This window comes from Heloderma suspectum, chromosome 4 (assembly GCF_057233095.1).
Source record: "Heloderma suspectum isolate Gila_16-S chromosome 4, 16-S_ref, whole genome shotgun sequence".
Taxonomy (NCBI): Eukaryota; Metazoa; Chordata; class Lepidosauria; order Squamata; family Helodermatidae; genus Heloderma; species Heloderma suspectum.
In genome coordinates, this window is record NC_139461.1 from 133,014,370 (window position 1) to 133,037,413 (window position 23,044).

Consider the following 23,044-nt stretch of genomic DNA (forward strand, 5'->3'; position numbering starts at 1 on the left):
CAAATTGTGTTGCCAATTATTCAGCAGCAAGCATAAGCACCACTTTGGAAGATGCTGTTACTTCACTATCAGACTCATATCTTGAATTAGTATATGGTTAACAGACCATTTTTAACCACCATCTAATGACAGGCCCATTCCTCAGGCAAGCTCAGGCTTTTCCACCATCTCATTTACTTGTTTACAGAATTTATATACTGCCTTTCTGCCCCAGATGGCATTCAAATCTTTATAAAACATCAAAATAATCTTGATAAAGATAAAAAAGAGGAAGGGGTGGGGAAGCAGAAGCAAAGCACTGCAGAAGAGCAAATAAAACAGCAGTTAATTCAGCAGCATGAAGCTCAACTGAGCTTGGGCCCAAAAAGAATTAGCCACCCTGCTGAGGGAACTAAGCCTGTACAATTTACTATGAGAAAAAGGCATGAGAAGCCCCATCCACTGCCTTAGGCCTGAAAATAGGTAGGTGCCCTTCTGAGGAAATTTTACTACCTAGTAATAGATTTTAAGGGGATAATACTAACTTAACATTGTATGAACTTTGTATTTAGAACTTACTGTAAGATGCTTTGAACAATATTTGTTAGAAGATTTAAGTTAGTAAATATCCTATTCATCTTTTAGGTTAATCTTCAATAACTCATCTAAATATCACTCAGAATTACATTTTAATAGCCAGATAGGTATTACACTAATCGGATATACAAATCCCACCTCAGCTCATTAAGTGCCTCACTGTGGAAAATTTAAACAATAGATTTTTCTTATTTCATAAAACTTTTGGTATAAAATTAAGTTATATACCAGATTCAGTTCCCAACTGGTTTGCTAACTCAATTTTAATGTGTTTGCAAATCATGCAGTAAAATATACACTACATATCAACAATTTTATCTACATCCCCCTCCACATTGGTTTGGGTTTGCTGTCCTAGAAGATGCACAGGCCTAGCATTCGTTCACTGAGCCACATCTTATGACTTTAAATGCATATATAAAAAAGATCTCCAAAAGCCGACCTCTTCTTACTTTTTTTCCCTTCTGGTTAACACATTAAAAATTGATTCCTGAAAAACACTAATTGGCTAGTTTGTGCTGCTATTAATGCCGCCTCCCACATTCTTCTCCATAAAGCCTTAATATCAGAATAATGAAGCAGTATATGGCACAGCTCTATTTGCGTGTTCACAGTGCTCTTTGCGATTAGAAGCGTGTGAGGGGAAGAGTGGGACCACATTCACTGGCCCCACCCACTCCAATGCAACTTTGTCCCTCAACTCTGTGCGTTGCTGGGTAAGGTCTGAAGCAGGGAATCTGTTCTACACGGGTAAGCGATCCATACAATTTAGAACCCTGATCACAGCTCCTTGAAGAGCATAGGCTATCTTCCAATTGCAGTCATGTTATCAAGGAATACCACTGCTATGGTTGCATTCCAATTACTGTGTGTGTGTGTGTGTGTCTGTGTGTGTGTGTGTGTTTGTATGTCTGAATACAGCCATATTGTGCAACAAAGGGATGCCAACCATCCAAATATCCTGCATACACTTGCTCATTAACCTAGGTGTACCCTCTCAAGACTTCTGCACTTCACTTACCTAGGCAGTTCAGAAATACCTTGGGATAAAATCCAACATGGGTTCTACTTGGAGAAGATCAATTGAAATGAATGGTACTTAAGTTAGTTATGACTAACTTAAGTTCCATTCATTTCAGTGGGTCTGCTCCAAGTAGGCCTTATGTTGTTTTTTACCTCTGCTGTTTATCTGACCCTGATGCCTAAGGTGAGAGTTGAACCCCTGGCTTTTACTAGGGGGACTTTGTGTATCAAATCACTTGAGTCTTTTATTTGCCCCTTGCTTGTACAAACAATAGGGAGTTAAAGCAATATGATATATCAAGCAGCCTGTAAAACTGCTACACAAATAAATAATAAACATGTGAATATACACATAAAGGCCCCTAATCAAAAAAATCCTTGTTATGAAGCTTTTTTTTGGGGGGGGGGTACAAAGCTGTATCCAGCATTCCTGATGACACACAGAACTTTACATTGCTCTGAAAAATGGTAAGCTGTTCCTGAAAACCTAGATTTCTCCTGTCATAGCACCCTCTACTGGTCTTTCAGCCTACTGGCTGAGAACTAAAAAGAAATTTCTGTTTACGCAGAACTGAAACTGACACCTGCGTACTCAGAAAAATCTCACCTTCTCTACTGCATTGTGATGCCAGACTAGGCAACAATGCTTATACTGTGAAGCTCAGATGACAGATTTGCTACCCTACATTCCCTTCAGTATCATATTTTTTGGAGAAGCCACTGGTATTCTGGGAAAGAGTCCTAATAGTGACCCAAGCATGGAAAGACCAGGCCTGGGGCCTGAAACGTTGTGGTGCCTGTTGAGTCCCAAGGGCATAGTTGTGGGGAGGGGACATCATAAATCTATCAGAAACAGCAAACACTAAACTACAAGTAGAGTAATATGTTTAATTTAAAGTTATGTACATTTATTATATGATTTTAATAATATGATTTTAATACAAAATACTTTTGAAAATACCAGAAGACTGGAGAAGGTTTACTTCTTACTGAGCAATGGGGCAAAACAAGTGAGGCCCCACAACGCAATGGTGTGTGCGTGTGTGTGTGCGTGTGCGAGAGAGAGAGCACTTTCAAAGTTCTTCCTTCTCAGGTGAGAGGCTGCCCAGCTCTGGGTAACCTCTCCACCCAAGAGACCTTGAAGGCACAAATCGGGTTGGCTGTCAGAGCCAAAATAGTCATTGTTTTAAGTCTGTGTCTGGCAGCTATGTCTTTTCAATTTTATTCTAAAAGAGGTGCATATCCAACCCAATCTTAAAAGCCTCCCTATCACCTATGCTAGCGTCCCAATCTGGATCGGGGCCCTGCGCCTACTTGGAGTAAAAATGCAAGCGAGACATAGCTGCTAGACACACATTTAAAATAATGTCGGTTTGGGCTCTTAGTTGGCCTAATCCACACCTTCAAAGCTCTTCCTTCTCAGGTGGGGAAGTTGCCCAAGAGCAGATACAGCCTCCCTGCTGAGAAGGGACAGCTGGGCTGGTGTTTGCTCCCTGCTCCTTTCCCTTCTGCTGCCCCCCACACACATGCACAGTTTTCATTTGGGGGGGGTTACTTCCTTCTCCCCCCACCCAATTATTTTTTCTTTGTACTAGGCAAATTTCTGGGTATCAAGCAAGCTGCTACCTCCCTCTTGTGTATGGATGGTGCTGCTTTGGCTATGTAAGTATCAGCATTTACTGCTGAAGGAAAATAGGAGGGAAGAGTAACAACATGTTTTTCCCATCTCTGTATGTAAAAGGACTTGACAAATATTTCTAAAATGGGAGGTCAAAATTCAGGGAAGAAGTCTCAAATATTTCTGAAGGAGGCTGGATCCCTGCAAGCCCTTGTGGCTATGCCAATGGGAAGGCTAGATATTTTGATTACATATCCCTTTATCCATGATGCAATAGATGTTTTAATCCATTCTCTACTTTTCTGCGGAGGCTGCAAGTTTTATTTTTGAACAGATTTGGTCTTATAGCAATGCAAGGACCAGGTAAAATTCTGTTGGCTACTCAAATTCTTTTCTAAAGATGAAAAAGTTACCTGGGGTGTGTACAGACGATAAAATAAGGTGACATAATCAACTTGGATCAAATAGATTCTTCAAGGTATTCCAAATAAAATGTGTTCTATGGAACTAGCACACCTTTTTCATTAATGCTACCAGCTTCTGGCTAACCAAAGTCTAGAGGAGTAGGTAACCTGGGGCCCTCCAGATGTACTAGACAACAACTGCCATAACTATTGTCCACTGGCTATGCTGGCTGGGGCTAATGGGAATTGTAGTTCAAAACATCTGGAGGGTAGCAGATTATCTACCCCTGGTCTAGATTATGAGGGCTATTTTGTGTGATGCTGATGTGTACAGGATCTTGTCACTTTAAGACCCATTATCTACGTACCATGGACTAGTGTATGGTGTCATAATTACCTTCATTCAATTATATAGTGTGAAATTATAGCTGATTACCATTCCTCTGATGTATATTCTAGTAAGAAAAAGCTGATTACAGATAAGAGATGCTTTCTGAAGACACTGAAAGCTTTACATACTGACATGGTTAAGGGCCAGGGTGAACAAAGGAAAATCATGTACTAGAAACACTTAGGAATGTATCTACTGAGGACTGCAAAGAGTTAGGCTCGTATTTTATGTACAGCTACACAGAAAGCATCCATGAGACCTTATAAAAAAGGAGCAGCTGCAATCTTTTCACAGAGGTCATTATCTTGGCCCAGTTACTGGCCTGAAGACACATTATATGGTTCTCTTGCTAAAACTAAGCGGGGTTGGCCATGAGCAATGCCTGGATGGGAGACCTCTGGGAACCACATCTAAGCAGCTCGATATTCCTTGGAAGAAGAGCAGGATAAAAAAACACAAGTAAAATAAACATAAAATTAATAGATAGATGTAGTTCAGATTTCTAGCCGCTGTGTGCTATGGGCCCATTCATATGATGCTTTGACCCACTGGCAGAAAACACATGTATGATTCCCATGTATGGCAGATAGGGATGTCGGAGAAATCCCCTATGGAATCAAACGAGTTCAGATTTCTATGAATCCATCACGTGGATTCTTCAATGGACCGGCTTTTCCTGAGTCGAGTGGATTCAGCGGACTTCCAGATCAGGATTGTTGTTTTTTTAACTTTTTGGAATTTTGCACAAATTTAGACGTAGCAAAATATGTAAAATTAAAAAAACACCAGCTGAAAATGTGCATTTCTCCCATAGGCTAAAGCATGAACATGCGCATTTGGGGGAGATTTGCGCATTTGGGGGAGGAGTTGCACATGTTGGGAGGTTTTGCCCATTTGGGGGAAATTGTAAAAAATCTGATTCCACCAATGGGTGGATGATGGAACGAAAAGGACCTGATAATCCGCGAAACACAGACACAATGGATTTTACAAAATCCATACATCCCTAATGACAGGTAATGACAGGAACAGTAATTGCTTGCCAACAATTCTAGTAAAAGGAATGAGCAATCTTTCACTGAAAACCTAACTCCTCCTTTGCGTTACCTTATCACTGTCCAGTGTATTCTGGGAAGTTCGTGATGCAATTGAAATAGTATCGGGCTGACTACTTCCTTCTCCTTGACTATCCAGGTCTTCTCCATCTCTAGAAACGTTAAGAAATTAGGAGTCATTAGCTGGAAAAGTATGATCTATTTGCTGTTAATACTCATCTCCATGTACAAAAGCAGACATTCAAGTAGAACTGTAATACTATGCAAAGCAACTGTACGGTGTCCTGAAACTTGCTGTAAAATACATTTTAGTACAAGCCAAAACAATTTGACAAGTATATCTGACATGCTCACACCTTGAAAAGCCAGGCACAACATTTAGAACAAGGATCAGAGAGGCATTCAACAAAGTAATCCATGCGTTCAAGATCATATTCTGTGTGATTAGATCTACATTTGAAGAACTTGCAATTCAGTTCCGAGAGTTACGTTACCAAAGTCAAGAAGTAACTGGAGCATGCTGTTTCCCAAAGAGAGTTCAGCCACACAGTTAAGATGGATCTCAGGGGTGACAGTCTGGAAATGCATGACTTGCCATTCTTTGCAGTTGATTGGGACTCTACTAACCTTCTTCCCTTCTGTTTTGTTGTTGGTGCAGTTTTCGGAATGTGAATTGGCTCTTTTAAGGCTCCTTTGAGATGAATTGTTCTTTCCTGTATCACCTCTCGGATGTGCTTGATCCAGTCTTGTTTGTTCTCAATACTGGAAGCCTTTAAAATAGAATAAGCTATTTGTTTTGGTTTATAAATAAGAGCAGGGTTTTTTTTTAAAGTGCCTTCTTCACTAGTCAACTCCATGTATAAAGGAGGCATGAAGCGTATTTGCTCGTGTTAATTTCTACTATTATATGCATGATTTAGATTTGCAAAATGATATTTCTTCATTAAATTAGTTGTAAAAAAAGAAATTCTACTTCATACATCGTTATATAATTTGCTTTATATACAAGTGCCTTGGAACCTATAGGCTTAACACAAAATATACTGGAAGACATAGACATACTAGGTGGCTGTGGAACACCACGTTCAACCATCATGAGTGGGTATTTCTAGTTTCAGAACAAATCCTGCATCCAAAGAAGTTGTCAGAGAAGGGAAGTATCACACAGCCCTGTGACACCACATTGCTCACAAGAGTTGCTAGTTGCGCAACTCCACCATGGTTAAGTAACATGAACTGGTCCTTGTAAGCTTTCAGGTGCCACCTTGCACAAGCCAGCAGTTGTGAGAAAAGCAAGAGTAGCTGAGTCACAGACAGCTATTTTGATTCAAAGGCTGCAATACTGTACTGGTGCTACCTTAATGCAGTAGATATTTTCTGTTGCCTGATATGGGAAGGGAGCGAGACCAACCTACTCTTTTCCTCTCATATCTAGCCACATGCATAGTGAAGCTCTGAATTCTGGGTAATACGCTTTGCAAGTATGTTCAAGAATGACAATTAAATTAAGCAACAAACAAAATCACACACTTAAGAGTATTAATATTTCCCAATTACCTTTAGCACAATTTTGTTGTCTGAAGTAGGAGTCCTTCCAACCCACAGTGCAAATTTGCAAGGATCACCTTCCACATGCTCCGTGACACCTAACTCAGAGGTCTGAAAATTAGGAGGGAAAATGAGAGACTATATATTCTTCTAGAATTACCATAGGTTTTTTGTAACCTGAACATTTTGTAACCTGAAAAGACATTTTTAATGGATTTAAAAACTGAGGTACCCCCTGTCATAAAAAACCACAAGACCAGTAGTCAAAACAGATGAACAATTGCTTGAGATATTTATTTTTCCCTGACTGGACCCTCTTTTTTATTTATATTCCCGGGCTAACCTTCAGCCATTTTTTCCCTTTCACCAATATCACTAAATGCTCAAATAATTTCTAACGTCTGCTCTGCAATAATCTAAATAGAATGCCGTGTTTGCCATCCATCATTGCCTGATGGCTTGGCTAAGCATCCAATAAATCTTTTACTATACTTTTTAATGTTTTGAGTGAATAGAGTTGGAAAACTGGGAATGTTAGGACTCATTAAACATGTCACAGATATTTTATCAGCAATAATTAATTTCAATTGCTAGCCTCAATTGCTAGCCTTTGTTATGACAGGTTTAGTAATAAAGCAAACTTCATTAATTAGCCTCCATTCTAATCTACTTTATTAGTGGCCTCTGTGGGTGTTGGGATAAGGTCTTTCCAAAGACCTCATTTTATTTAGAACATTTAGGGCACAATCCTATGCATGTTTAGACAGACAGAAGTCCTACAGTCCCAGCACTCCTCGGCCAGCATGCTCACTGAGGAAAGCTAAGACTTTTTTCTGTCTAAACATGCATAGGATTGCACCCTTAATCACCTACAAAAAAACCAGGAATTGTATTTTATTTTTTTGTAAGTATGATGAGATGTCAATCTGTCTTCATTCTCTGGGACCTATTATTTCATTGATATTTTCAGAAGATTCCTGTAGCCCCATCTAGCAGTTTTTATTCCTCTACATCCTTTCCGCATTCTGTTTCAGATGTCAAACAGGATACTGCAGAATAAAATAGTAACTCTGCACAGGACAAAGAGAGGCTTTCAATAATACCAGACAAGAAGCAGAACACTGGAATAATTTAAAAAGCCAAAAGACAACATTTCTTGATTTTGTTCCTTGACATGCTGCTGTTGACGTTCAGTTGTGGATCACGCTCACTTTATATGGTTCAATGGAGTAAGTTCATGAGGCTCTTCATTTCTAGGTCAAATCCTGGTTCAGGACAAAAGTTCTCATGTTTGGTTGTGTCAATCAAAAGCTTTCATGGAAATTGGTGTGACTGGCAGTCTGTGCCCTGGGGATAGTCTTCTGTCTACTATAGACCTGTTTCTAGGTCACAACTGGAATACAGCGTTAGGGGTACAAATATGTCTGCTTGAGGAGGAGGCTTTCAATGTATTCCTGCACCCACACTCTGACTTCCAACATGGTTACTAGTTCCTTTTGCAGTAAAATGTATAAACAATGTTTTGTTTTGTTTTTCCAGGGAACAGTCTCTTGAACCATGTGTCAACGTCTTAAGTCATCCAAAGAACTATTAGAAAATTTGAGTTGCTTAAAGAAAAGCCTGGAGGGGTAGCCACTATGTTTTAAAGCCCCTCACATAAGGCATCCATGTGTCATTAACAACTAGACTTGGCTGTGTTTTATTCAATTTAACTGTAATTTTTCACACTTACAAACAGTTTGCTCTTGTAGATGTATTTGCTTCTCCCACTTGAGTCTTTCACTTCTTTACTAAAGACCAGTGACATCTCAAAGAGGAAAAGATGCCTCTCGCGACCTTTCCGGATTAGAGTTTTGGGGTCCCATACTTGGAAGGATTCCTGAAGGATGAGCTCTCCCTGAGATTCAATGTTCTCATCAAAACCTAGGAAGCAAGTTGAAGCAATTCAAAGAAGCAATGAAAAACAGAAGGAGGAAAAACAAAAAAAAGAAAAAGCTCAAACAGGATTTAGAGGCAAAATGTGCTGCAATCATTTATTATAGTGGTTTTCAAACCACTTTGTTCTGGGAAACCTTGGGGTCCCCTTGGAGGCTTTTCAGGGTTCCTTCAAGGAGAAGATCTGTGATATTTGTCAAGCTATCTCAGAGACACTTTATCTTAATCATCAACCTTCCTTTACAATATGCAGCTGCAGGAAATGGTTGGATGTATTTTCCGTAACAGTCCCAATTCATGAAGGGCAGCCATGTATCCCAGTGTGTATGACCCATGCCCCACAAGGACTCCAGGTATACACAAGAATGTGTCCCAGAATCCTTTGTAATATATGCTAAGGTTCTGTGGCAATGTACAGAACTCCCCTGGCAGATGAGCTGACTTGGAAGGGTACCCTGAAGGTACAAAGTTGAAAAAATGAAGTCTTCATACTTTGCTTCACAGCCTCATCAATATTTAATAATCTATCAACATATTTTAGTTTTTTATTTAGCTTTTAACTGATTGCAAATGAAATCTAAACTTCAATGAAGTTGCCTTTTGAGGGTTATAAAAGGAAAGCAACAATTTAGAGGCAATATGATAGCCATTTTCAAGTATTTAAAGGAATCACAGAGATGATGGAGCAACTTTGTTTTCTGTTGCTCCAGAAGGTAGGCCATGAACTAATGGGTTCAAATTACAAGAAAGGGAAGAACCATTCGGAAGAACCTCTTGACGGTACGAGCTATTTGACAGTGGAAGAAGTAGTGGACTCTCCTTGATTGGAGATTCTTAAGCAGAGCTGGATGGCCATTTATCAAGGATGCTATAGTAACAGATTTCATACGCTGGCAGCATGTTGGGCTGGATGACCTTTAAGATCCTTCCCAACTCTATGATTCTATGGGTACTATCCAATGTTAGTCCTATGCAGAATAGACCCATTGAAATTAAAGATTCATGTTAGTTGAAACTAACAAGTCCCATTCATTACAATAGGTCTACCCTTTGGACACTGTCCTATGATAGTTTCTCTTAAATGTAAGGTAATGTTCAATTTCCAAAACAAAAGTAGCTTCATCTAGCTTAAGACTATGAAATATTCCCCACTGGGGTAGTAACACACCAAACTGTCTTTTTAAGCGAACATTTGAGACCTATCAGTACTGTGGAAGTTCTAGATTTAAAATACATTGACACTGGTGTCAACTGCACACTTTAGTGCTGGAAAGAAAGCCAGGGTAGTTTTATCCTGAAAAATAAATTATGTAATACCCTTGGACAAGAACTGGAAAGAAATTAATTTTAAGTTACTGTTTTGCCAAACATGAAGCAAGTAAAAAGAAACCAATGTTTAAGTGCAGCCTGCAGAGCAGCAAGGTTTTTCTTTTAAGAGGCTCAGATCCCAGAGTAGTTGCGCTTGCTGTCAGGCCAAGTGATAAGAGCCACCCCAAGGTATTTGCTGCCTCAAGCTGTGGCATAAACCAAGAGCTGTGTTAGATGTACTTCTCAGATTGTATACTACTTTACTGCCCCCCCCCCCCATATTTGGGGCTGGCCCAAGCAACCACTTGGACTGTTTGCACAGTTGGGTTAGTCCTGCTATTGATACATCAGTGGCCATCAGTCTTTGGCTGATGCTTGAGATAATTAATGCATGTAGCCTTAGTTCTTAAGCACTTTTGCTTAGTAATTTCTAGAAAACCAGACAAAGTGCACACTTTACACAAAGCATGATTAACTTGTGGAATTCGCAGCCACTAGATGTGGCAAGGACCACTGAATTAAACAGGTTTAAAAGGAGATTAAAGAAATTCATGCAGGATAGGTTTCCATGAACTGCCAAACATTTAGTGGCATTTTAGCACCATGACAGCCAAACAGAACTTGAAATGTCAGAGGCAAGTATTATGATGGAGGGCGTAGGGCTAGCATGGTCCCCCTCCTCATGTGTTTACTCTACCGTAAAACAGAACACCTGAAGATGGCTTAATTCCCAGTGAAAATAACTAGTTTGTTTCCATTCTGGTTCTCAGCTGGAAATGGTTTTACAAGAAGGAGGCAATCCAAATTTTGTTTCATTTCAAGCTGCTATGCATATATTGCATAATCCTTATATAAAATTATGCCTGTTTAGAACAGAAAATGTGGCTTTATGTAGCAGTTCTCATAGCCAGTGTCTCTCAAGTACCCATTTGGAGCCCATCTACTGCCTTGGATTTACATGTCCCTTCACTATAAAGGACATGTGACAAAAATAAGAAGAAATCACAAATCCCATCCCTAGTATTATGTGGAAGATGCTTTATTTATTAGGTCCATATAAAAGGTATTTGACTTACAGTAAAGATGCAGCCAATACAATAAATGGAATTAAGTTTTAAGTATTTGCCATAGAGAGCATCAAGCAAAATATTAGAGCTGGCAAGAAATGGCAAACCAATATTTACATCATGCTCATCACTGCCTCTGAAAGCAGAAAATGTAAGTATACGACAATAAAAAATGGTTTTCATTAATACGTTCTATTACATAATGCGTCAAAGGTCAGAAACATCAACAGATGGATTAGGAGAGTTATAGATTAGCTCCTAAAAGGAAATGCTTTCACTGATGCTGTCAACATGACAGCTATGCAAATACTCAACAGAGTTTGTCTAAACAACTGACCTGTGTAAAAGAAATATTGGAATATTCCATACAGCCTACCCACATGCATCCTGACAAGATGACTACTACTGATAGAGCCCATGCTCATTCCAACACTTCTGTTTACAAACTCTTATTCATGTTTGGAGGCCCTAATTGGGGTGTATCCAATGGAAGCAGTGAGAGACCACAATAGCAAGTAGAAAAAGTACACCAACGCAGCATTGGTGCTAACATATTGAGAAAAAGTTATGATAATAGTAGTCTTCTGTTAAACTTTTAAAAAATGTAGCTGATGTTACTAAGCATACTGGCTGCCATAATGTATATAAAATGTTGGCATGATTGATATAAACTGTAATTATGAGGGTAGAATTTTCATTGTAGATCATTAAGTGCTGAATAAAATGCTGTGTTTCTTTCTTTTCTTTTCTTTTAAAACACTGTTAAAACACTTGGTGGCCTTTCAGCAGGCTGTCAAGTTATGGGAGGAGCAAACTGTAGATTTAAGATGGAACCTTCCAGGTAGATTAGAAATACAGGAATGTTTCTATTGATTTGCACTGGGGTAAGAGATGAACAAACAGCTAGGGATGTGTGCACATACACACATGTATATACATTTAATTATTCTTATCAAAATTCTTCAGAGTGGCCACTGACATTCCTATATAATTTCTGATTTGCCTGAACAGGACCCTCCAAATTCACCTCATATTTCACTTTTGGCATATTTTTGTGGCAAGTCTAAGAATAACTACATACTGTCTGAATGTAGATGACTGTGCCACACGTTAGTAACTTCACCATGGAACTGCTCTGTAGGGTGCAGCTGCATGCCCCTCCACTAATCAAAAAGAAGTGGTGCAATAGAAGTCACCTTACTCCATGACCACATGGTACAACTAACCTGGCTTCAACGTGGATGGAAGTGCCCTATGGACAGAAGCAACTGCTTTATTGCAAATTCCATCTAAATGTACACCTGGTTTCCATGTTATAAAAGCTTCCCAGCTGGGTCACCTAGAGGTGATATTTACTTGCCACGGGTGATCAAACAAATGATTTGTTTATAAGCCTGGTTTAAACACGGCTTTTAGCAATTACTTAGAAATAAGACTGCATCGAGAAAAGTGATGACCCTGAATCCTACCTTCCAGCATGCTGAGATGCATGGCATCATTGGCTCGCTTTGGCACACTAAGCATCACTTCTAAGCCATCTTTAATCTCACCTTTACCTTCTTCACAGCAGGTAAGCAACTCCTGCAAAGACACCAAAACCATTGTTAGATCATTTTTTCACTATTACACTGCACTATTTTTGTGCAGACTTATCAGTCTACTCAGGCAGAGGTCTCTTCCTGCACATGTCACCTGTAATCCTTTCACTCAGGGATGGGGAACCTCTGGCCTGTAGGCCACACTTGGCCCACCAGGCCTCCCCATCCGGCTTGCAAAGACCTCAGGTGAGGCCCCTCCTCGTCTCCAAAGTCCCCACCCCCTCACAGAAGGGAGAGGGTGTGGGAGAGTGGGTCCCGGCTGAACTGCAGCCCCAAGGAGCTCAAGTTCAACAGGAGATGACAGTGTTTGAACCTAGGACTGTATGAATACAAAACATGTGTTCTACAGCTGAGCTATGGCCCATCCTCATCAATTACAAGTGTCCTGGACTTCAGAAGAGGCTCTCAGTTTAAAAATTTGATAAATTTGTTCTCCCCTCTCTTGCTTTCACAGTAAGAATATTAGCACTTGAGAACTGTCACCAATGGACGATGATCCATTGCCTTCATATATACCACCACATAAACAAAACTCTTACAAAATCACAGGCATTTATATGCACCCTGTCCTCTCTGGAAATAATTGAGAAAACTCAGATTATTTTGTAGAACATCTATCAGACATTTGGCAAATAATCTGGCCTCCAAACTGGATCTGGAGCAAATCCAGATTCAACAGAGGCTCCTACTGCAGAGCCCAACATGAACCCACCCTGTTCCCTAAATTTCTGGGAAAAGGGGGAACAATTGGGAGGGATAGTATCAGACTCCTGGCAGGGCTTCCCTTACACCATGAATGCTACTTTGAGCATACGAGAATGTCGCTCCCAGCATCCATGGGTGGGGAAGGCCCCACCAGTGACTGGATGTCAACCCTCCCCATCACTTCTTCCGGCATCTGAGTAAATTAGAGAAAGTGGTGGTGGAGAGGGCTCACTCTGGGGCACAACAGGAGAGGGCCGAAATGGATTCAGTTAGGATTGGGGCTCAACTCCAGATGGATTGGTGTCTGACCATTGTTGTATCAGGTGAACACTGATGCTTTGAATTCAGTCTGAAGCCCTCCTCATATTTAGAATTCTGCCCTATAACTTAATTATAAAATCAGCCCCACTGCCTTTGCTTCATTTTACCACCGCACACATTTCAGCAGCACTGTGTTTGAACCTTTTGGTATAAAGAATGCCAGCAATTTCTCAAAGGGCTTTTATTGTATTCCAGGAAAAACTACAACAACCAATCTCCAAATGCCGTGGATTGCTTTCTTTTTTTTTTACTGGAACATTTAAATGGATCCAGAGGAGATGAATTAAGTGCATCTAATACAATACAGGGAGGTTGCCTGGACGTCACAAGTTTCATTTGGTAGAAAATCTCATTCATGCGCAGACTCTCAAGTCTCTCCCCTAGTTATTCATATGCACCTTCTGCCATCTGTCAAGCCTCCTTTAATTGCTTTTAATAGGCTTTTTGGTCCCTTGGCACTCTGTTGAGCAGGCGTGCAGAAACCTTGCTCTCTGAAGCATATAATCAAGATGTGTCATTTTGCTGCTGACTACACAGAGGAAGAAAATGGAATGTGAGGGAAGATAGGCAGCATTTTTAATTAAAATCAGCACAGAGGGGCAGGGGTAAGACAGTAAGCTAACAAGAGTTAAGGCATGAATAATGTGAAGCGAATATGAACAAACAAGAGCGGGAACACACTCACTTAAGCATGTTCTGCTTTAGCTGTCTGACCTAACAGGAGGTGCATCTATTTCTAAAACGCCAAGAGGAGCCAAGCATAAGAGACAAACAAATGCACATTCCCCTTTGATTTCATGACCTCCTATCAGCTGGATTGAACTCCATGACATTTCCTTCTTTGCTTTTGCTCCCGGACACTTCCCAAACCAGAGGTAACATGACAGAGTTCGATCCTTTTTACACTGACCTTGTTCAACATGCTTACTGACTCCTCTGTGGTTGCTTCCATGCCAGTCTGAGTTGATGCAAAACTTTCGCCTCAGATGGTTCAGGACTGGCATTAAGGGTAGGCATGGCTGGGCACCTGCCGAGGGCCAACACCCCAGCAGGGGCCCACTGACAAGAGCCCATGGAATTGCTTCTCTTCCGCACCACTGCTTGTTCACCTGCCTCTCACTCTGGCCCAGACAACGGTGGTGGTGGGAAGGAGGAGAAGCAAGTGCCACTGCCTACTTGCGCACTGGCTCTCTGCCTGTTAAGCAAGCAAATGGCAGTACTAGTAAGAAAGAGGATGGGGTGCAATAGCAGCAGGTGACAATGGTGTTGAGAAGGTCGAGTCACTGAGGGCGGGGGCCCACCGAGAGTGCTTTACCCAAGGGCTCTTAAAAACCTGCAACCTGACATGGTTCATCTAACAGAATATTTAGGTCAGCACTTTATGAGATGCTTCACTTGGGTGGTAAAGCAGATACACAGTTAAGAAGAGCCACGGGGCTGGAAGCTTTTACATGGACCTTGATGAGGGTGGGAACAGTCACAGAGGTGACCATAAGCATCATGATTGGAATATGTGAAAAGGGGGTCACAAGTCTTCAAGTCATTATGATTCATGCCACAGTCACATCCAGCTACAGGGCTAACTCTGAAGACTGGAAACTGCAGCTGCTGCAGAATGCTGCTGCCAGGGTGATCGGCACACTACATAGAGTATATCGCTCCAATATTGTTTGATCTGCCTTGGCTCCTGGTTTGTTTCTGAGCCCAGTTCAGAGCTGCTGGTTATCACCTCTGAAGCCCTAAATTGTTTGGCACTGGGGTATTTAAAGGCCTGCTTGCTCCCACCTGATCCTGCCCACCTGCTGAAATATTTGGGAGAGGCTGTGCTCCGCATTCCATCACCATCCGATGGTATGGTATGCATGACAGAGCCTTCTGGAACTCCCTTTCTCAGGAGACTTAGCTAGTGCCTCCCTGCTCACTTTCAGGAATGAGATGCTCTTTCACCAACAGGCCTCTCATGTTTTGCTACCCCTGATTAGATTCCTGTCTGACTCTGTGTCCAATGGTGTTTTTCTTTTGTTTTTGTGCTGCTGAACTTTTTAATTATGTTTATTGTTATTTTAAATTGGCATTTTATGGTTGTACTACTGCACAGATTAAAATTATTTATCCATTTAGACTCTAAGCTATCTAATGCCCAAATGATTATACTTTTAAAAGGTAATGTATATTTAAAAACATTTCATGAAATAATATTTAACACCAAATATAAAATGTGGTCCAGACAATTATGTAGGTTTGTAATCTGCCCAGCGAACATTTGTTATTGGGAGGATTAAAAATATAATAAATAAAAACAAAATAATAAAAATGCACCACTATAACACATACATTACATGGCGAACACAACTCCTGCATTTACACCAGTATATCTTGCCACAAAGTCATAAATATGTGTAACGCTTTGCCCAGTGTACATTCTAGCAGTACATTTAAAATGTCATAATGTATGGAAGAAGACATACACCGTTTGGGGCAGGCCTCTTTTTCTTGCATAAAGTGTAGAAGGCATAAAGTATGCCTTCAGGGGTATACTTTAATAATGTAATTCCTGAAAAAGCCCAACAAGAGCTTAGCTCCAGTGATGTACATCATGTTGAACTATTCCATGTAAACATGTTCTGCTGCTAAAGAATTTCGAGATCAACCAGAGATATTCCTGCTGTAATAAAACTGACTTAAAAATAAAATTAATTAATGTACAGTCTTTTCGTATTGCTTTTTCAACCATAACGGTTCTCAAAATGGTTCTTTTAGAGTCGTTTTAGTACTCAAGTAGAACTATATTATCAGGCCACGGTGGCTTAGTGGTTAAGACGCTGAACTGCAGACTGGAAGGTCAGCAGGACAGCAGTTCGAGACCTGAGTGCCACATGACCGAGTGAGCTCCCGTCTTCAGTCTCAGCTCCTGCCAACCTAGCATTTTGAAAGCAAGAAATTGCAAGTAGATAAATAGGTACCGCTTCGGCGGGAAAGGTAACAGTGTTCCGTGCACCTCGGTGTACAGTCATGCCGGCCACATGACCACGGAAGCGTCTTCGGACAGCGCTGGCTCTTCGGCTTAGAAATGGAGATGAGCACCACACCCTAGGGTCGGACACGACTGATTGGGGACACCTTTACCTTTACCTTTTTTTAGAACTATATTATGTATGCTGTATCAGTTATAAAGGGTGCACATGTATAAATGTTTCCCTTTAAAAATACTTGTGTCTCAGGCCAGATCCTTTCCTACTTGTTATCTATCTGTACTTTAAGAGAGAAAAGCATGTGCATCATTCACAAATGTTGCAATAAGCATTTTTTGTATCTGTGTGTCTGTACCCAGGTTCAAAACATCTTTGAAGAAGCATCCTTTGGAAAGTAAAAGGGCTTATGCCAAGAATAGTGACACTTACCTTTAAAAGAAGCTGATATTTCGTTATCCGCTGAACAGGTTTGATAAGGTAAGAGGAGATTGAATTGGCTAGCCCATGCCGCTGCTGTATTTCCTGCAGTAGGAACAAAAAATATTTTGAGAGCCAAGTATACAGAGAAGTAGGTTAGTCAACCTAAAAGCTTTGCAGCTAACATTTCCATGTCAAGAATGGAAGAAGGCCTCTCTGGAGACCCATCTGTGCTATGAGGCCCAGTGTCAGTTTGCACATTTTTCAGCCTTATCCTATACAATGGAGGCTATCCAAGTGTGCATAGGAGTGCAAACTGCTTCACACTTCTTACTCCTCAAGCTATGGTTCACTTATTATAAAACAGCCTTCCTCAACCTGATTTCCCTCCAGATGTGTTGGATTTCAACTCCCATCATTCCCAGGAAGCATGGCTGTTGGCAATGGGAATTGCAGTCCAACACATCTGGGAGGGCACCAGGTTGGGGAAGGCCATTATAAAGAGTGTTCTAACTGGAGTTCCCACTGGTACAATATGAAAATACTGAGGCAACTTAGAAAATGAAGCCCACTACACGGAACATCTGGGCTACTTTTTACTAGTGCACAGTCATGCTAGGTGAGTAGTGCTATGATGGCAGACATAACCCCGCTAACTTTTCACCAGCATATCCCACCAATGTTCAGTCATGATGCAGCTATGATGGGAACCTCGTTTAGATTTCAGATGCTTTCCCCAGGATTCTCTCCCCTCTCTCTTTTGGTCCCCTGCCCTAACTTTAGGTTGTAAGCTCCTTGGGGCAGGGAGTTTAAAGCACCATATACATTGGGGCAGGAAGTTTAAAGTACCATGCTGTGTAAATAAATAATAACAGAAATAACTCTAGTTTGGCTTGCAGGGAGAATAAAGAAGCTACTGCAAAGGAAGAGCAGTGAGCTGCTTTTTCAATACTTGAAATTTTTGCCATACAGAATATGCTGTTACATTCCAGGTTCTTCAGGCTCTTACTGAACGGCAAAGCAGTTGTCTTAGCAAAGCATACGCTGCTTCACCTGTGACAATGGAGAGAATTTAAAGGGAAATTGTTCTGACTGGGCTTTTTTCCCTTTTCTTTTCTGGTTGTAGCTATGGATACACGGGGAGTTGGATAAGGAAGTGCTGAGCAATGAGTGTGATCTGGTATCATAAGGATCGCTTACTGGACCAGAGAAAGTTTTTTCTTCTTCTTAAAACAGGCCCTGCAACCCAGCAGAGGGAGCTATATGTTTAAGTAACAAAAATAATTATACCTAAAACATGGTTAGTTGTTTTTAGAGCAGGATTCCCACCCCCAAATGTGACCAAGTGAATATTTTGTGTCACTAGAAAAAGAGGCTGACCGAGTCTCTTGAAATTTTAAAACCAACAAAACAAAGGCTATGCCTGTGGTATTCATTTATCATGGTCTCAAGAGGCAGATACAAAGGAAGAGAACCAAGAGAAAAGCTTGCAAACCCGCTACCCTCCACCCCAGAGATCAATAGTTTGTACTGACTCCAGTCATACAGCAAAACAGAAAGTTGTTAATGAAAAATCTAAGCTAGATATATTCATCCTAATCACCATGGTGAAATGAGAGGCTTAACTACCAATATGAGTTATTATATTTCAGGCTTCTTTTTGCAAAATGAGTGACCATACAAAATATATATGCAATTACTATTTGAAGATTTTCAAAATGGTTAAGCTATATAGAGCATGGAATGAATAGTTTCTTTCTTTCTTTCAGCAACAGAGATGGCCATTTGGAAGCTGTGGGAAAGATATGGTCCCCTGAAGAAATGCCATTTAAGCTGCTGCACTTAAGTACAATAGCACTTGCAGCTAGAGACTGAACTATGAACCAGAAAGTCTCATATCAAGATTTTTTTCCAAAAAAGAATGTATGAGTTTCTATACTTTCTGACACACTTTCCTTTACATTTTATATGTATAACACATTGGACCTGCAACCAAATGTTTCAATATATCCTCACCCACTAAGAGGAATGCTCCTGTTTAAGGTTCCAGACCATTATTCCTTCTTCACATACTGTCAGGGGCACCCTAGCTGCCTCTTGCAGTCCCCACCAATAGCCAACTCAGGACACAGATGACAAGGAATTATTTCTGAGACTTTATTCCTTTATTACTTTATGACTCTTTCAGAATACTAGTCACTAGTGCCAAAGCAAGGAACAGCACTGGGGAAAGATAGCTGAGTAGCCTAAGCTCCAGGTAAGGCAGTTGGTCCCCGTTTGAAGGAGAATCATGGGAAGACCCTGAACTTATGGGCTAGGGAGAGATCCTCCCTCTTTCCCTTGGGTCCTCAGGACGCAACTGTTGTTTGCGCGCCAAACAAGCGGTACGCCTCCTTTCTGCGCCCTCCATCTGTCGTCGCTCCCTGAGTCTGCACCGAGCATCCAGCAAGCCCCCCTCCAGCGCTCTCTCACTGCCAGGGTCACTATCTATCCAAGGAATGCTGGCAGGAGGAATCTCTGCCAGCTGCTGTGCTTGTGAGAGATGAGTGAGCTCCTCTCCCACGGATTGCTGTTCTTCCTTAGAATCAGAACTGCTCTGGGGCTCTATTGGCTCAGTTTCCACCCTGACATCATCCCCGCTCCCATGAGCCCCCCCCATGCTCCTCCCCCGGGGCCCCGGGTTTGTGGGGGTACAGCTGGTGGAAGCGCCTCAGCAGCAACGGAGCATGCACATTTTCCACAGGTTCCCAGGACAGCTCATCTGGCCCATACCCCTTCCAGTCCACCAGATATTGCAGGCGACCGCGAGAAAGGCGGGAGTCCAGAATCTCCGCGACCTCAAATTCCCCCTCCCCCTCCACCAGCACTGGCGGTGGGGGGGAGCCAGCCGAGCAATGAGGGTCACCAGAAGCCAGGGGGACAGCAAGGACCGATGAAAAACAGGATGGATCTTCATGGAGGGGGGGAGAGCCAGGCGAAAAGCAACAGGGTTAATCTGGGCCATAATCTGGAAAGGCCCCGTGTGGTGAGGCGCGAGCTTCCTTGCAGGTGAGTGAGAGGGGAGGTATTGGGTGGACAACCAAACCCAGTCCCCCGGTTGCAGAGATGGACCCGGCTGGTGCTGCCGGTCCGCAGAGGCCTTGTAGGCTGTCCTGGCTTGCTCAAGGGAGTCCCGTAAGAGGTGGTGTATGTCAAGGGCTCCTTGGAGGCCTCTCTCAGTCTAATCTAGTAGCCAAGTCTAGACACAGACAAAGGGATTCTTTTCAAAGCTTTATTCTTCTTTTATAACTTAACAACTATGCCGTTTGCAACTAGATCTGAGCAGCACAGTACCTATGCCCTAAGTTGGAACAGTTGGTCCCTGTTTGAAAGGGAATTTCTGGCAGACCCCTGAACTTAAGGACTAGGGAGAGTCCCTCCCCTTTTCCCTTGGATCTTCTGGGCGCAGCCGTTGTTTGCGCGCCAACCAGGCACTATGCCTCCTTTCCACGCCCTCCATCTGGCACCGCTCTCTGCGTCGGCGTCGCGCATCCACCAAGTCTGCTATCTGCGCTCGGTCACTCCCTGGACTGCTTTCTAAGCTAGGAATGCTGGTGGGAGGAATCTCCGTCAGCTGCTGGCCCTGGGAAAGAGGAGCGCGCTCCTCACCCAGGAGCAACTGCTCTTCCTCAGAATCAGAACTACTCTGGGACTCCATGGGCTCAGTGTCTACCCTGACATTGTACTGCTTGCAACTCCTCTAAAAAGTCATGGGTTGCTGGCACCAAAGAGGGAGCTAGGGTGGACGGGAAAGCCTTGGGCAACCAAAATTGGCAAAAAATGGAGTTTGGCGGGTGGAAGCATGGCAGGCATTGTTATAAGCAAATTCTGCAAGAGGCAGCAAGGAAAATCAGTCATCTTGCTGGTAATTGACATAATAGCGCAAATACTGCTCCAGAGTCGCATTGGTGCACTCGGTCTGACCGTCCGTCTGTGGATGGTGGGTGCAGGAAAGACGGAGCGTCACATGGAGAAGCCCAAGTAGCTCTCTCCAGAAATGAGCAGTGAATTGGGCCCCCTTATCCGAAATGAGACCCTCAGGCCATCTGTGGAGCCGGAAAACATGTGCCAAAAAAAGCTCCGCCGTCTCCCTGGCTGTGGGCAACCCAGAGCAGGGGATGAAATGGGCCATCTTAGAAAACAAATCCACCACCACCAGAATAGTGGTCTTACCGTGTGAGGGAGGCAAGTCAGTGATGAAGTCAAGGGAGAGCGGTTTCCAAGGTCCTGAGGGGGTAGGCAGGGGGTGAAGCAAGCCTGTGGGCTTGCCTGAGGGGGCCTTCGCCTGCTGGCAGGTTGGGCAGGAGGCGACATAGGTCTTGACGTCCTGACACACACGAGGCCACCAAAAATCCCACGTAACTCCATGCAGGGTCTTGGTGAAGCCAAAATGCCCAGCAGTGGGGGAGTTGTGGCACTGATGGAGGACCTTCTCGCAGAGGGGTCTAGAAGGCACATAGACCCAGATGGAATGGTAAAGCAGGCCACCACGCAAAGAGAAGGGGGTAGAGTGGGGGAGGCCAGAGGCTAGCCCCAATTCCTCCACATTTGTGCGGACAAAAGCATCCTGAGCCTGTGCAGAGTGAAGGAGCTCCTCCCAAGAGTGAGGTACTGCAGCTGCCGCCAGGCTCGGGGCGGGGGGAGAATCAGGGGGGGGGATTTCCCTCACCCCCTGGCTGGAGGTCTGGCTTACGAGAAAGAGCATCTGCTTGTAGGTTGTCGGAGGCCTTCATATGGCAAATCTTAAGGTGGAACCGGGGGGGAAAAAGCGACCACCTAATCTGCCTCTGGTTTAGGGCACGGGCTGTCTGAAGATGTTCCAGGTTATGGTGGTTGGTTCTAACTTCGACTGGGTGCTGTGCCCCCTCCAGAAGATGACGCCAGGTCTCCAAAGTGGACTTGATGGCCAACAGTTCCTTCTCCCAGATGGTATAATTCCTCTCAGACATGTTCAGCTTCCTGGAGTGGTAGGCGCAGGGTTGCAACCCGCCACCCGCACAATCTGGCTAAAAAAGCACCCCCCCACACAAAGTCAGAAGCATCAGTTTGCACTACAAAAGGCTTCCTCAGGTCGGGATGTAACAGGATCGGCTCAGAACTAAAAAGCTTCTTAAGTTCCTTGAAAGCCTGTTGGGCAGATGCCATCCAATGAAAAGGAGATTTCCTGCCCTTAAGGAGGTCCGTGAGAGGAGATGTCAGCCGAGCAAAGCTGGGCAGGAACTTTCTGTAAAAATTAGCAAACCCCAGAAAATGTTGCAAGTCCTTCTTGGTGGATGGAGCCTGCCAGGAGAGGACAGCCTGGACCTTTGCAGGATCCATCCTGATACCATCAGCTGAGATAATGTAGCTAAGATAGTCCAAGGTTAGGTCAAACGCACATTTCTCCAGCTTGGCATAAAGATGATACTCGCGGAGGCGCTGGAGGATGGTGGAGACATGGTGCTGATGGGCGTGGGGGTCCTCAGAAAATATAAGTAAATCATCGAGATACACAATGAGGAAAGTGTCCAAATAGTCCCGGAAGATGGCATTCATAAAATGTGAAAATGTGGCGGGGGGGCCGCAGGTGAGCCTAAACGGCATCACTAGGTATTCATACGCTCTGTACCGGGTGCTGAAACAGGTCTTCCACTCATCCCCCTCCCGGATGCGAATCAGATTGTAGGCGCCACGCAGGTCCAACTTTGTGAAAATCTTGGCTCGCCCCAGGCGCTCCAGCATCTCCGGTATGAGGGGGAGGGGGTACTTGTCGGGGATTGAGACCGAATTCAAAGCTCTGAAATCGTGCACCGGGCGGAGTTCGCCCGATTTCTTGCGCACAAACATGGTAGGGGTGCAGGCGGGGGAGGAGGAGGGGCGAATGAAGCCATGTCTGAGGTTTGTGTCCAAAAACTCCCGCAGAGCTCGAAGCTCCGGCTCTGACATCGAATACAGCTGGCCGGCGGGGATGGTCGCCCCAGGAATGAGGTTAATGGCACAGTCAAAAGGGCGGTGAGGGTGGAGCTGGTCGGCCTCCTTCTTGTTGAAAACATCCCGAAAAGCCGTATACTTCTCTGGGAGGATCATG

At 43.1% G+C, this 23,044-nt stretch overlaps 1 protein-coding gene across 3 annotated transcripts in view; it reads right to left on the reverse strand.

Moving 5' to 3' along the window:
- The window catches only part of TRIO (trio Rho guanine nucleotide exchange factor), a 339,772-nt gene that overhangs the window by 93,017 nt on the left and 223,711 nt on the right, over positions 1-23,044 (reverse strand). For all 3 annotated transcript variants that reach the window (XM_084850577.1, XM_084850576.1, XM_084850575.1), the window contains exons 28-33: positions 16,951-17,043; positions 12,395-12,506; positions 8,348-8,538; positions 6,625-6,726; positions 5,695-5,837; positions 5,120-5,219 (exon numbers count right to left, since the gene is read on the reverse strand). In XM_084850577.1, coding sequence (XP_084706703.1) covers positions 5,120-5,219; positions 5,695-5,837; positions 6,625-6,726; positions 8,348-8,538; positions 12,395-12,506; positions 16,951-17,043 — 741 coding nt within the window. The remainder of the gene's footprint in view (positions 1-5,119; positions 5,220-5,694; positions 5,838-6,624; positions 6,727-8,347; positions 8,539-12,394; positions 12,507-16,950; positions 17,044-23,044) is intronic.